Source organism: Aquarana catesbeiana, linkage group LG04 (genome assembly GCF_042186555.1).
Source record: "Aquarana catesbeiana isolate 2022-GZ linkage group LG04, ASM4218655v1, whole genome shotgun sequence".
In the NCBI taxonomy this organism is placed as follows: Eukaryota; Metazoa; Chordata; class Amphibia; order Anura; family Ranidae; genus Aquarana; species Aquarana catesbeiana.
In genome coordinates this window covers 185,613,880-185,628,618 of record NC_133327.1, presented here as the reverse complement: position 1 = coordinate 185,628,618, position 14,739 = coordinate 185,613,880, and the positions used below count along the sequence as shown (strand labels likewise).

The 14,739-nt window shown below is 42.9% G+C and overlaps 1 protein-coding gene across 1 annotated transcript in view; it reads right to left on the bottom strand.

Annotated features, from left to right (window-relative positions):
• Positions 1 to 14,739, bottom strand: part of EIF2A (eukaryotic translation initiation factor 2A) — an 84,266-nt gene that overhangs the window by 16,243 nt on the left and 53,284 nt on the right. Inside the window, exons 11-12 of the mRNA XM_073625987.1 lie at positions 12,609 to 12,719; positions 11,561 to 11,677 (exon numbers count right to left, since the gene is read on the bottom strand). Coding sequence (XP_073482088.1) covers positions 11,561 to 11,677; positions 12,609 to 12,719 — 228 coding nt within the window. The remainder of the gene's footprint in view (positions 1 to 11,560; positions 11,678 to 12,608; positions 12,720 to 14,739) is intronic.

Genomic DNA, 14,739 nt, shown 5'->3' with positions numbered 1-14,739 from the left:
GATCGGTGGAGCGGTGTGTCAGGCTGACACACCGCTCTACCGATTGCTGAGATACGCGCCCCCGGGGGCGCGCGGCGGCATGTTATCCTGCTGGATGTCATATGAAAAATTGCTGTTCACGCTCTCCATCCAATCTGACAGAGCTTGAGCTATTTTGCAAAGAAGATTGGGCAAAAATGTCACTCTCTAGATGTGCAAAGCTGGTAGAGACATAACCAAAAAGACTTGCAGCTGTAATTGCAGTGAAAGGTGATTCTACAAAGTATTGACTCAGGGGGGCTGAATACAAATGCACTCCACACTTTTCACATAATTTATTTGTAAAAAATTATGAAAACCATTTATTATTTTCTTTCCACTTCACAATTATGTGCCACTTTGTGTTGGTCTATCAAATAAAATCCCAATAAAATACATTTACAGTGAGGGAAAAAAGTATTTGATCCCCTGCTGATTTTGTATGTTTGGCAACTGACAAAGAAATGATCAGGCTATAATTTTAATGGTAGGTTTATTTTAAGTGAGAAACAGAATAACAAAAATAACCCAGAAAAACACATTTGAGAAAGTTATAAATTGATTTGCATTTTAATAAGTGAAATACGTATTTGACCCCTTCGCCAAACATGACTTAGTACTTGGTGGCAAAACTCTTGTTGGCAATCACAGACTTTTCTTGTAGTTGGCCACTAGGTTTGCACACATCATCTCTCCAAGTCGTTTAGGTGTTAAGGCTGACGTTTGGTAACTTGAACCTTCAGCTTTCTCCACATATTTTCTATGGGATTAAGGTCTGAAGACTGGCTAGGCCACTCCAGGACCTTAATGCACTTCTTCTTGAGCCACTCCTTTGCTGCCTTGGCCATGTGTTTTGGGTCATTGTCATGCTGGAAGACCCATCCACGACCCATTTTTAATGCCCTAGCTGAGAGGTAGGAGGTTCTCACCCAAGATTTGAAGGTACGTGGCCCCGTCCATCATCCCTTTGATGCAGTGAAATTGTCTTGTACTCTAAGCAGAAAAAAAACACACCCAAAGCATAATTTTTCCACCTCCATGTTTGATAGTGGGGATGGTGTTCTTGGGGTCATAGGCAGCATTCCTCGATTTTGGTCTCATCTGACCACAACAACCAGTTCTCCTCTGAATCATTCAGATATTCATTAGCAAACTTCAGACGGGCCTGTACATGTGCTTTCTTGAGCAGAGGGACCTTGCGGGTGCTGCAGGATTTCAGGCCTTCACAGTGTAGTGTGTTACCAATTGTTTTTTTGGTGACTTTGGTCCCAGCTGCAAAAGAGCAAAAAATGGCTGGATGGCCGCACTTCATTAAGAAACCTTTATTGAAGTCAGATAAAATCCAAATAGTCACAAACCATCACATTGATCCCAGAGGAACAGGACAAGGCAAAGCTTGCATGTTTCACACCACAAATGGGTGCTTAATAATAGCTAATACCAGACCAGCTATTCCCCTGTATATGTAGCAGTCATCTACCAATCAAAATAAGTGACTGGATGGTGCAGCCCACACACACAGTAGGGAATCAGGTCATCAGAACAAAGTGATACACCTGGTGCGGCATCTATGCATATTATAAGTGAAACAAAATACAACAGAATGGCAAAAAATAAAATCGCTCAGGTACCTAGTCAAAATCGAGACCAATTAAGGTGTTACCACCGGCAGAAAAACTATCTTGGTGCTTCATAAAAATAAATAATATATATAACAAACATATATTACATACACACACACACACACACACACACACACAGTTGTGCTCATAAGTTTACATACCCTGGTAACACTTATGATTTCTTGGCCATTTTTCAGAGAATATGAATGATAAAACACAAAAGTTTTCTTTCACTCATGGTTAGTGTTTGGCTGAAGTCAACGTTTCTGGACTCCTGACAGGCCCTTGCATCTTTCATCCAGTGCTGCTTCTGGATTCTGAGTCATAGGGAAAGCAAAAGAATTTTCAAAGGATCTGCGGGAAAAGGTAGCTGAACTGTATAAAACAGGAAAGGGATATAAAAAGTTATCCAAGGAATTGAGAATGCCAATCAGCAGTGTTCAAACTCTAATCAAGAAGTGGAAAAATAGGATTTTTAAAACAGCTTACCTGTAAAATCCTTTTCTTTGAAGTACATCACGGGACACAGAGCCATAGTATTTACTATGTGGGTTATAGGCCACCTTCAGGTGATGGACACTGGCACACCCTAAGACAAGAAGTCCACTCCCTATATAACCTCTCCCACTACTGGGAGTACCTCAGTTTTGTAGCAAAGCAATACACGTGTATACCAAAAAAGAAGGGGGGGACATTTGTGTCCAGTGATGTACTTCAAAGAAAAGGATTTTACAGGTAAGCTGTTTTAAAAATCCTATTTTCTTATCATACATCACGGGACACAGAGCCATAGTAGTTACTATGTGGGATGGCAATGCCAACTGAAGGGAGGGAGACACAACAAAAGTAGGGCACTAAGAGACTAGAGGACTTATACTGCTGCCTGCAGTACACTGTGGCCAAAGGCGATATCCTCATGACCTTTTACATCTACTTGATAGAATCTGGTAAATGTATGGACTGAAGACCAAGTTGCGGCCTTGCACATTTCAGCCATGGAGGCTTGGTGATGCACTGCCCAGGAAGTACTAACAGCCCTGGTGGAGTGCGCTTTAATATGAAAAGGGGGAATTTTCCTCTTTAAAACATAAGCTTGAACAATCACTTGACAAATCCATTTAGAAATAGTAGATTTTGATGCTGCCTATCCTCTCTTAGGACCTTCTGGCAACACAAACAAAACATTTGTTTTACGAATCTGAGCAGTCGCCTTCAAGTAGACTTTGACTGCTCTCACCACATCAAGAGAATGTAGTGACCTCTCTTCCGCAGAATAAGGTTCTGGAAAATATTAAGGCAGAACAATATCCTGGTTTGAATGAAAACCTGACACTACCTTCGGTAGGAAATTAGGATGAGGACATAATACAACCTTATCCTTATGAATAATCAAATATGGTTCTTTACAAGAAAGAGCAGCCAACTCCGATACCCTTGCAGAAGATATGGCAACCAGAAAAACTAATTTCCTTGTCAAAAGGACCAAGGGAATATCTCGTATCGGCTCAAAAGGCTGTTTCTGTAACGCCGACAGGACTAAATTCAAGTCCCAAGGGTTCAGGGGTGACCTAACCGGAGGATTAATCCACGTTATCCCCTTAGTAAAGCTACAAACCAGAGAGTCTGGCCGTGGTGGTAGGGTCCCCTACCGCCATCTTTATGATCTCTGCATACCAAGATCTCCTGGGCTACAAGTATCACCACCTTCCCTTCCTGCTTGATCCTGCGAAGTAGTCGCGGAAGCAACAGAACAGGAGGGAATGCATAAATCAGTGAAAACTGATCCCACGGAAAAACCAAGGCATATGTTCCGCATGCAAGCGGATCTTTTGTCCTTGACACAAAGTTGTTGATCTTTTTGTTGAACCTGGACGCAAACAGATCCACGTCCGGAATTCCCCATCTTTGACATATTGTGAGAAAGATGTCGGGGTGAAGAGACCATTCTCCCGGGAACAACTGTTGGCGACTCAAGTAGTCCGCCTGCCAATTCTCTATTCCTGGAATGAAGACTGCCGATAGGCAAAGAATGTTGTCTTCTGCCCAAGATAGGATATGATTCACCTCTCTCTGGGCTGCACGACTTCTCGTGCCCCCTTGGTGATTGATATAGGTCACTGCTGTGGCATTGTCAGATTGGATCCGAACAGGACAATTCCGTAATACGAGTGTCCAGGCTTTCAGGGCCAGACGAGCTGCCTGAATCTCTAGAATATTGATGGACAAGGTCATTTCTGATTTGGATCATCATCCCTGGACAGACGCTTCTTCTAGGACTGCTCCCCTGCCCAGAAGGCTGGCATCTGTTGTTACCACTTTCCAGGTAACTGGTAGAAAGGATTTTCCTTTTTGGAGATTCTTGGCCATCAACCACCAACTGAGGCTTTGACGCATTTTTGGGGATAAACGAATTGGGAAGTCTAGAGCTTGGACCTTCTTGTTCCAAGTTGACAGGATACTGTATTGCAGCAGTCTTGAATGAAACTGAGCATAAGGAACGGCCTCGAATGAAGCCACCATCTTTCCCAACAATCACATGCAAAGTCGAATAGAAGGATTCTTCTTTGCTTTGACCACCTGAATCAGTTCCCCTATGGAACTGATCTTTTCCTGGGGTAATACACCCTCTTCTGAGCTGTATCTACGATCAGACCCAAGTACTCGAATCTCCTTGATGGTTTTAACCTCCCTGGCGGTTTTCCCGAGTGTGGCTCGGGGTTAAAATTCAGGACCATTAGCGGTAACCCCGAGCCACACTCGGGATTACATCGCAGGATCCTGGTGTGGCTTTACTTACCTTGTCCCCGGGATCCTGCGATGTCCCCCGCTGTGTCTGCGGGCTCCGTCCTCCTCCGAAGCCTCTCCGTGCCAGGCTCAGTTCCCTGCGAGCGGCGCGACACACGGGGGCCAGAGCCTGGCAGCAAATTCAAAAAAATGTAAAATCATAACACATACAGTACTGTAATCTTACAGATTACAGTACTGTATGAAATTATTTCACATCCCTTTTGTCCCCAGTGCTTTGTCCTATGCCCTGCATGCAGTTTTATGTTATATATACTGTTCTTTCTGCCTGGAAACTGGAGATTGTCCATAGCAACCAAAAAGTGTCCCTTTACATCAAAAGTGGCTTTAGACCAGCTAGAAAACAGCAATAGTAAATTAGAACACTTGCAGAATTGAGCGATAGTGAATCGTGGGGAAATGTATTTTATTATTAATTTTTTTTTTTTTTTTAATTATTTTTATTTATTATATTATAATTTATGTTTTTGTGTTTCAAACTTTATCATACCCGGGATATCTACTAGACTCTTGTTTGGACAGATTTAAGTGTGTTATTGTTAAGAATTACAGACCTACAATATAAAACGCCAAAATTTCCATGCAAAATAATTGTACCGCTTTCAGCACCTAAAATCCGAAATAATCATACCGCCAGGGAGGTTAAGGAAGATTTCTCTAGGTTGAGAATCCAACCTAGGTATTCCAGGTAGCTGGCCGTGGTGACCAAACTTTGGTTTAAGTGGGCTACCGACTGATCTATCAAGAGTAGATAGTCTAAGTAAGCTAGAATCGTTATACCCTGAGCCCTTAATCTAGCTAAAGGGGGAGCAAAGACCTTTGTAAACACTCAAGGTGCAGTAGCTAGACCGAAAGGCAGAGCTACAAACTGAAAATTAACATTTTCTATCTCGAAGCATAGATATTTCTGGTGAGCTGGAAAAATAGGTACATGGAGGTAAGCATCCTTGATGTCGATTGACGCTAGCAGTTCTCCACCTTGTAGAATGGAGACCACTGATCGGATTGACTCCATGCGAAAAGAGTGGATAATCAAAAACTGGTTTAGAGCTTTGAGATCTAAAATGGGTCTGACATCCCCGTTTGGTTTTGGTACCATGAAAATTTTCGACTAAAACCCTAACCCTCGCTCTTCCATGGGGACCACCGATATCACCTTTTGAGACAAGAGATGGTCCAAAGCCAGAAAGAGACTTTTTTTTCTGGATCTCTGGGAACATTTGATCTGAGAAAACGAGGATGGGAACTCTCGGAACTCTAGTTTGTATCCTAGAGATATTGAGGAAGCCACCCATTTGTCTCGACACTGTTCCTGCCAGACCCTTGAGAACTGCAGAAGTCTTCCACCCACTCGAGTGGGGGCGACCCTTCATAAGGAGGTTTTAGTATTTTGTTTTGTGGGTTTCCTCCCCCAGGGCCTCTTTTGTCCCTGGGGTTGACCCTAAGGTTTACCTCTTGAACTTGACTGTGGAGGCCGTCGTGACTGCCTGGAGGCTGATGCTCCTGGCACTGGAGAAGCAGCTCGTTTAAAAGAAAAATGCTTAAACTTCTTCTTAACTGGTAAAAGGGAACTTTTTCCATTAGAAATTCTTTGGAAGTATTTATTCAGATCGTCCCCAAACAACCGTTCTCCGTGAAATGGAAAACTAGCCAAGAGCTTTTTGCATGGCGCTTCGGCTGACCAATTTTTCAACCATGGAACTCTACGCACATGCACCAGCCCGAGCATAAGCCGTGAGGACTGGAGAATAGAATCTCTCATATCGTCTGTTGTAAAACATAACGCCTCTGATATCCCGGCCAAATCTTGGGCCTGCTGATCAGGAATAATCTTGAACTGTTTAAACTGGTCTTTTAAAGGACTGACATACACCGATCGCTGCCAGCGCAGGCTGAACCACTGAACATGCCAGAGAAATATTGTTTTTAAATAGGAATTCCAACTTCTTATCCTTCAGCATTTGAGCATTGTCTACTGGACAAGTCTTTATACATAGACAAGTTTTTATTCACAGAGGATATAGCAGCTTCAATTGCTGGAATCCCCCATTTCTTATTAAACTCTTCCTACATAGGATAAAGTGTTGAAAACTTTTTTGGAGGAAAAAAATGTTTATCTGGGTGCTCCCACTCAGAATACATAAGCTTTTTTAGTAATGAATGGATAGGAAAAGCATGAATAGCTTGGGGAGGCTTTAGCGAACCCAAACAAGAAGGGGGCTCATCGACTGACTCTGCTACTGGCAGAAAATGTGGAGCGGACCAATTCAGTGAGAGATTGTACCAAAAACTTTTCTTGTGAACCCGATCCTTCCGTATTAGACTCCTCAGAAGAGGAGGAGTCATCAGCCTCTTCTTGGTCCCCTGAGAGAAAATTGCCATCTCTCGCCCCGTTCCTTAGTTTGAGAGTCCTGGGTAATGGAAGGGGATCTGTCACGCTTAGTCCCACTCTGGGATGCGATTAACGCATCAATCTTTTGTTCGAAGCCTAAAATGGTTGAGGAAAAAACCTCTTCAGTAATATATACAGGGGCTGCAGTGTTAAGAGCAGCTGCAACACCCGAGGTCCCTGATGGCTCACTCTGACCAGCCATTTCACTCTCAGGGGAGGATGCCATCTTTTTTGAGATAGTTCTAGGCTTCCTTGTGGCTGTAGATGTCTTTCTATAGCCCTTTTTTGAGGTGTTTTTACCCCCCCTTCCGATCATAGCCCAATGCACAAAGCAGAGGTACTACCAGAAGGAACGCATCCACTGCTTGAGCAATAGTCCAGCCCTGCTCAGCCTGATGCAATAGTAAATGTGTCAAAAGGAATGCCTGTGTCACCAAACCTCTTTCATGCCCCTCTTTGCTCTTGTGTCCCTCCGTCAGCTTGCAGCAGCAACAATGGAGCTTTTAAAAAGCACATTCCCACACTGCACGTTGGAGGACGCCAACGCCGCGCTAAGCCCCGCCCCCTCTGTTGCATTCGGCCCCCCTCCTCTTTAAAAAAAAAAAAAGCGAGGAGGTAACCCGGAAGCCGCCGAGTAGGGTGGCATTCGGATCTTTTTTTTTGTTCTCTGCTAACGCTCTTCTTCGTGAAGAGGGGGAGAGTACAGCCCAGGTGGGCGGTGTCTGGACAAGAGAAACCCCCCCCAGACCTACCGGAGGTCTGCTGCTAGCTGGAGAAAAAAAGAAGCCTGCTTCTCCGGACACAGCGTGATCTCTTGAGGAAGCCTGAGAAGGTATGTGCTCCATACAGCCCCCAGTGGTGACACTTAGGCATGACAACATTTACCAATTAGAGACATTTCAGAAGAAAAATCAAACATTTCTTAGAAAACTCCACTTACCTTTCCCGCCGCAGGGTTTTCTGTGGTAAAAACCAACAGACCCAATCTTCACCCTTCACAGTGGGTTTCATTAAACATTAAGGAGCCAGGGAACTCACAATCCTGGATCTGTAATAGCATCCCACCAGTAAAACTTTATGGCCTTAATACCAAAAATACTGGATCCCGGGATCCAGCTGTCAAAAAGAGAAGCGTTTACAGGCAAAACCTTGTTTCTTCGGACATGAGGCCCGGGTACCATTCAATTCGGCCTAAAAGACACTTTGAATGGTTCCGGATGCATAGCTAGCCCCAGCAAGGGTTGCTCCAGTGGAGCTCAGCACAGCACATCTTCACTCGTGACCAACACCTTAGACACTGGCGAAAAAACTGAGGTACTCCCAGTAGTGGGAGTTATATAGGGGGTTATTATAGGGAGTGGACTTCTTGTCTTAGTGTGTGTCAGTGTTCATCACTTGAAGGTGGCCTATAACCCACATAGTAACTACTATGGCTCTGTGTCCCGTGATGTACGATAAGAAATGAGGGGTTCTGTTGAAACCAAACCACGGTCAGGTAGACCAACTAAAATTTCAGGGACAACTGCCAAGAAAATTGTTTGGGAATGCGAAGAAAAACCCACAAATAGCTTCAGGTGAAATACAGAACTCTCTGAAAACATGTGGTGTGGCTGTTTCAAGATGCACAGTAAGGAGGCACTTGAAGAAAGATGGGCTGCATGGTTGACTCGCCAGAAGAAAGCAATTTATATACAAATGGCCCAAAGTATCCTGCGAATAATATGCCAAACAGCACAGAGACAAGCCTAAAACCTTCTGGCACAAAGTAATTTGGAGTGACGAGACCAAAATTGAGATTTTTGGCCACAACCATAAACGCTACATTTGGAGAGGAGTCACCAAGGCCTAGGATGAAAAGGTACAGAGGTGGATCGCTGATGTTTTGGGGATGTGCGAGCTACAAAAGCACAGAAAATGTGGTCAAAATTGTTGGCAAGATGAATGCAGTATGTTATCAAAAAATACTGGAGGAACATTTGCATTCAGTCACGAAGCTGCGCATAGGACGCACTTGGACATTTCAACATGACAATGATACAAAACACAAGGCCAAGTCAACATGTCATTGGCTACAGCAGAATAACGTGAAGGTTCTGGAGTAGCCATCTCAGTCTCCTACCTCTTTATCATTGAATGCAAGAATTTACAGGAGCTGGAGGCTTTTTGCCAAGAAGAATGGCCAGCTTTACCATCTGAAAAGATAAAGAGCCTCATCCACAAAAGACTTCAAGCTGTCATTGATGTTAAAGGGGGCAATACATGGTATTAAGAACTGGGGTATGTAAACTTTTGATCAGGGTCACTCGGGTAGTTTCTGTTGTCATTATGATTTAAAAAGAGTAAACACAGTTGATTGATAATAAATGGCTTCAGCCAAACACCAACCATGAGTGAAAGAAAAGTTTTCGTGTTATCATTCATATTCTCTGAAAAATGGCCAAGAAACCATAAATTCTGCCAGGGTATGTAAACTTGTGAGCTGAACTGTAACACACATAATTTATATTATATATATATATATATATATATATATATATATATATATATATATATATATATATATATATATATATATATATATACACATAAATTACATATATACACAAACACAAGTATATATTTTTGCGACCAAGCTTAAGAAAAAAAGTATTTCTGATCCTAAAAACACTGATGTATGTAAAAAACACTCTTAATATATAAAACAAATGTGTTTCAATATTAGAATGAATATGTTCTGTAACATGTATATAAAGAAAAAAAAAATGAATTCATTCTAATGTTGAAACACATAAGTTTTATGTATGAAGAGTGTTTTTTACATACATCAATGTTTTTACGATCAGAAATACTTTTTTTCTTAAGCTTGGTCACATAAATATTATTATATATATAACATTTTTTTTTAATGAAGCACCAAGATAGTTTTTCTGCATGTGGTAACACTTTCATTGGTCTCGATTTTGATTTTGACTATAGGTATCTGAACAATTTATTTTATTTTTTGCTGTTCTGTTGTATTTTGTTTCACTTATAATATGCATAGATTCCGCATCAGGTGCATCACTGTTCTGATGACCGGATTCCCTGCTGTGTGTGTGTATGGGCTGCACCGTTCAGTCACTTGTTTTGATTGGTAGAGGACTCCTACATATACAGGGGAATAGCTGGTCTGGCATTAGCTATGATGAAGCACCCATTTGTGGTGTGCAACATGCAAGCTTTGCCTTGTCCTGTTCCTCTGGGGTCGATGTGATCGTTTGTGACTATGTGGATATTATCCGTTTTCAATAAAGGTGTCTTAATGGAGTGTGGCCGTCCAGCCATTTGCTCTTTCTATGCTACTTGCAGAGCCTGCACCTTTCTTTTGCTAGCAGGAGGTATAACTTTGGGATGGTTTGCCTAGAGCGGTGAGTTCTTACCTTATGGTCCCAGCCGCATTGATATAATTGACAAGATTCTCCCATGTAGTTCTGGGTTGATTCCTCACTGTTGTCATGATCATTGAAACTCCACGAGGTGAGATCTTGCCTGGAGCCTGGCAGTAATTCTGTTTCTTCCATTTGCTAATAATAACACCAACTGTTGTCACCCTCTCACCAAGCTGCTTGGCGATGGTCTTGTAGCCCATTCCAGCCTTGTGTAGGTCTACAATCTTGTCCCTGATGACCTTGGCCATGGTGGAGAGATTATAATCGGATTGATTGCTTCTGTATACAGGTGTCTTTTATACAGGTAACAAACTGAGATTAGGAGCACTCCCTTTAAGGGAGTGCTCCTAATCTCAGCTTGTTACCTATATAGAAGACACCTGGGAGCCAGAAATCTTGCTGATTGATAGAGTATCACATACTTATTTCACTCATTAAAATGCAAATCAATTTATAACTTTTTTTAAATGCGTTTTTCAGGATTTTTTTGTTATTCTGTCTCTCACTGTTAAAATAAACCTACCATTAAAATTATAGACTGTTCATTTCTTTGTCAGTGGGCAAACGTACAAAATCAGCAGGGGATCAAATACTTTTTCCCCCTACATCTTTGGTTGTAACATGACAAAATGTGGAATCTTTCAGGTATGAATACTTTTTCAAGGCACTGTAACTATTTGGCTCAGACATAATAAATATTAAATTTAAAGGATAAATGTATGAAAATAAGAGAGACCTGAGTCAGCAAGTCATGTTTGGACGGCAGTACCGCTGCCAAGCGCATCCCATTCAACTGAATGGGGCTCTGTTGCAACCGCTAGCTAAATGGTTGATTGCAGCATTGTATTTCTATAAAAAAAAAAAAAAAGGAAGAAGAAATAAAAATAGGTGGGGAGTGGGGGGACATTTGGAAGGAGACAGTATTGATTGGCAGAACAGCCTTCCTCTACTTTTCAGAGGGGTGGTAGAGAGTGCTGCTTGTGTAAATGAGCCTTAAGTGTTACCATGAGGTAAACGCTACCTGCTTGTCTTCAGCTTACAGAAAAATGTGAACAGTCATTACAAAAGTCTGTCTGAAATGACCTCACTATTTGTCTTCACCTTTTGGACACAGCCAACACTCATCATAAGAGCTGTGAGTATTAGAAGCTCCGTACATGTGAATAATGTGCTGTCACCATGGAAATCCTAGTAATGCATTTAACACATAAAAGGACATGGGCAACACCTTGCTTAACAAACCTGTATTTCAAGAAAAACAGAAATTAAAAATGCCATTGTACATACGACCACACCTTTTTGAGATTCTTGATCTTTTTGTCAGTTTCTGGGTCTCCTGTTGTCATAGTGGCTGGAGCAATATTCGGATTACTCTGCAAAACTTGCTCAGCAGGTTCATCTGCTTTGGTCTCCTAAAAAGTACACAATCCCACAAATGAATGTACATTCTAGTGCCCGTTTGTACAGTTTTCTAGTTCTTTATGATATGAAATGAAGGAAGACAATCTCCGATATTCTCCTTAGTGTCTTACGTATGTGTTCAAAATGATCCACAGGACACATTTTCAAACAACTTGTAATATTTAACGTTACATCAGAAAAATACATTTTATAGAAAGCAGATGTAAGCAAATGCACCGTGGCCACAAAATATTGGCTTAAGACCTAGCAATTTCATTACATATAAAGACCATGGGGCATATTTAGTCTGGTAAAGAGTCTATCAATAGCAACTAATCTGCATTCCTCTCTTGGTGATGTGACATCAAATTGGCTGCTCTGGGAAGTCACTAAATAAGCCTGCATGTCTCCCATGTTTGTTATTGATTTTAGGCCCCTTTCACACAAGACGGACTCCGTTTCTACGGAGCCCGCCTCGGTCCGTTGATCTCCGCTGAGCCGGCGGATGACAGGTCCCTCTCTGCTCACTGAGCGGGGAGGGGCTTGTCAGGCGCCGCTGCCGCCTATGGAGGGATCGGATGAAAACGGACAGCATGTCCGTTTTCATCAGATCTCAACTAATCCAAAAGCGACGGACCTGGACGTAGAGCCATCCGTCTGCTTTTAGCGGATCCGACGCTCCATAGACTAACATGGAGCGCCCGTTCAGGTCCGCCGTCAAAACTGACAGGCGGACCTGAACGGTCCGAACGTGTGAAAGGGGCCATATACTGCAAGTGCCTTGGCAAAAACTAGGCTAAATGTAAAGACAATGTTGCAGTTTTGTGAAGATGCCATTTTACTTGGAGGTAGTGTAACTATATCCAAATGAACCCTTTAGGGGATGAGTCAAATTGGTACTGGCTGCACAGGACTACCCTGTATAATGAGAATATGTAATACCTGTTTGGTGGCTTTCTTCGCCTCTCTCTTCTTTTGGTTTTTCAGAGCTGTTTTTGACATGGGTTTATCAGTGGACGTAGGCTTCACACTTTGAGGAGGCTCATCTTCATGCTGTGTAAGAAAAATAAATATAATTAAAAATACATGGTTTCCATGTGTAATGGCATTGTTTTAAAGCAAACCTGTAGCAATTCCTTTAAAAAGTCTTCTGAAACGTAATGGTTGGCATGGAAATACCATCACTGTTGTGGTTGAATAGCATGGATCAGGAGGAAGGCAAAACTGGCAACTAAGAAAGCTGCATAATTTGTGCACCCTGTAAACCTACTGGCCCTTCACTATGATCGATGGCTTTATTGGCCAAAAAAAAAAAAAAAAAACATGCAGGAGGGGGCCATGAACAACACTACCAGGAATTGTAAAAATCAGCTTTATGTGATTTTGGGCTGCTAGAGTGGTCACATAAAATGAACAGTGTTATGCCTTGTTTCCACTTAGCGGATCGGTTCGGTACGCTATTTTGAGTGTTTCCATTATGAAAGCGGCCCATACAACTGAACTGCACCATTCTGGGTCCTGCTTCAGATGTGGGGCCATAGAAAATGCTACGGTTCAGTTAGGGCAGAGCTACGATACATTCTACTGATTGGCAGACGTGTGACGCCATGCTAGGCATTTTTTCTAAACCCACGTATGGCCCCTGGTGGTCCGACTTGCAGTGGAAACACTCATCTGAATAGGCCAGACCATTCTAGGCCTTCCAAACTGTACTGACCCGAACCGATCCGCTCAGTGGAAACCAGGCATTAGACATCTGCATTCTGATGCTGTATCCTCCTAAATTCCTTTTTGGCACTGAAGGATTTCCTTTAAAGCAAACCAGTAAATGTCAACTTATGAGGTATTGGGGGGGGGGGGCAACTGTTGCCACTGACATCACCAAAGGGTCACACGCTGCAAGACTTAGAGATTGGGAACATTATAGGGCGGCACAGTGGTGTAGTGGGTAGCACTCTCGCCTAGCAGTAAGAAGGGTCGCTGGTTTGAATCCCAACCACAACACTACCTGCCTGGAGTTTGCATGTTCTCCCTGTGCCTGCGTGGGTTTCCTCCGGGTACTCCGGTTTCCTCCCACACTCCAAAGACATGCTGGTAGGTTAATTGGATCCTGTCTAAATTGTCCCTAGTATGTATGAATGTGAGTTAGGGACCTTAGATTGTAAGCTCCTTGAAGGTAGGGACTGATGTGAATGTACAATGTATATGTAAAGCGCTGTGTAAATTGACGGCGCTATATATAAGTACCTGAAATATAATAAAATAAATGATACAATAGAATGTTAGGGATCAGTGCCATTGCTGCCCCTTTACAAAGCAGAGCTCTCATTACTGACCGCAGGGTCCTGGGGGCCAGAAAACATGTATCAGAGGGGCTGAATGTGTCCCTCTGGCCGCAGGTTTGGCACCAGGGTCTTAAACCAATTAAAAACAATGTCCTCCCTGATGCCAGTGCAGGGTGGGATTTACATGAGCAGGAACACAGATTCTGGTGACAGGTAAGTATTTCTGCACTGTTAATTCTTTTTCTAACTAGCAAACATCAAGGAAGCCAGCTTCTTCAATGCAATCTGGCTGGCGAGATTGCATGCATTCCCAACCCGCAGAGAAACATGTTGCACTTTAGCAGTTGTGCAGGGATGCCATTAGTTCTTAATGGCACCCCTACACATCAGCACTAACGGCACATTTTTGTGTGTGCCAAACCACATGGTGCTGCAGCACCATGAGGCTTGGTATGGTGCCATGTTTAAAAAAAACAGGGACTGCTTTCCCTGTGTTTGTTGTGGGTAGGACAGCCCATTAAAATGAATGCATGAACTTCCATGCAGAAATCTGACCTGAGCCTCATATCACAATCTTATATCAGCATCCTCAGTCCCCCCTTCACATCACAGCCCCTCCCTTTACATAACAGCTCCCTCCCCTTCACATTACTATCCTCAGCCCTCTTTCACTCTGCCTCCCTTCCTGTCCTACCATACACAGAGTAAAGGGCGCACAACAGGTCTGCACACAGGGCGAGCGCTGCAAGCTGGTGATCACTTGCTAAAACCTCCCTGCATTGTAGCAG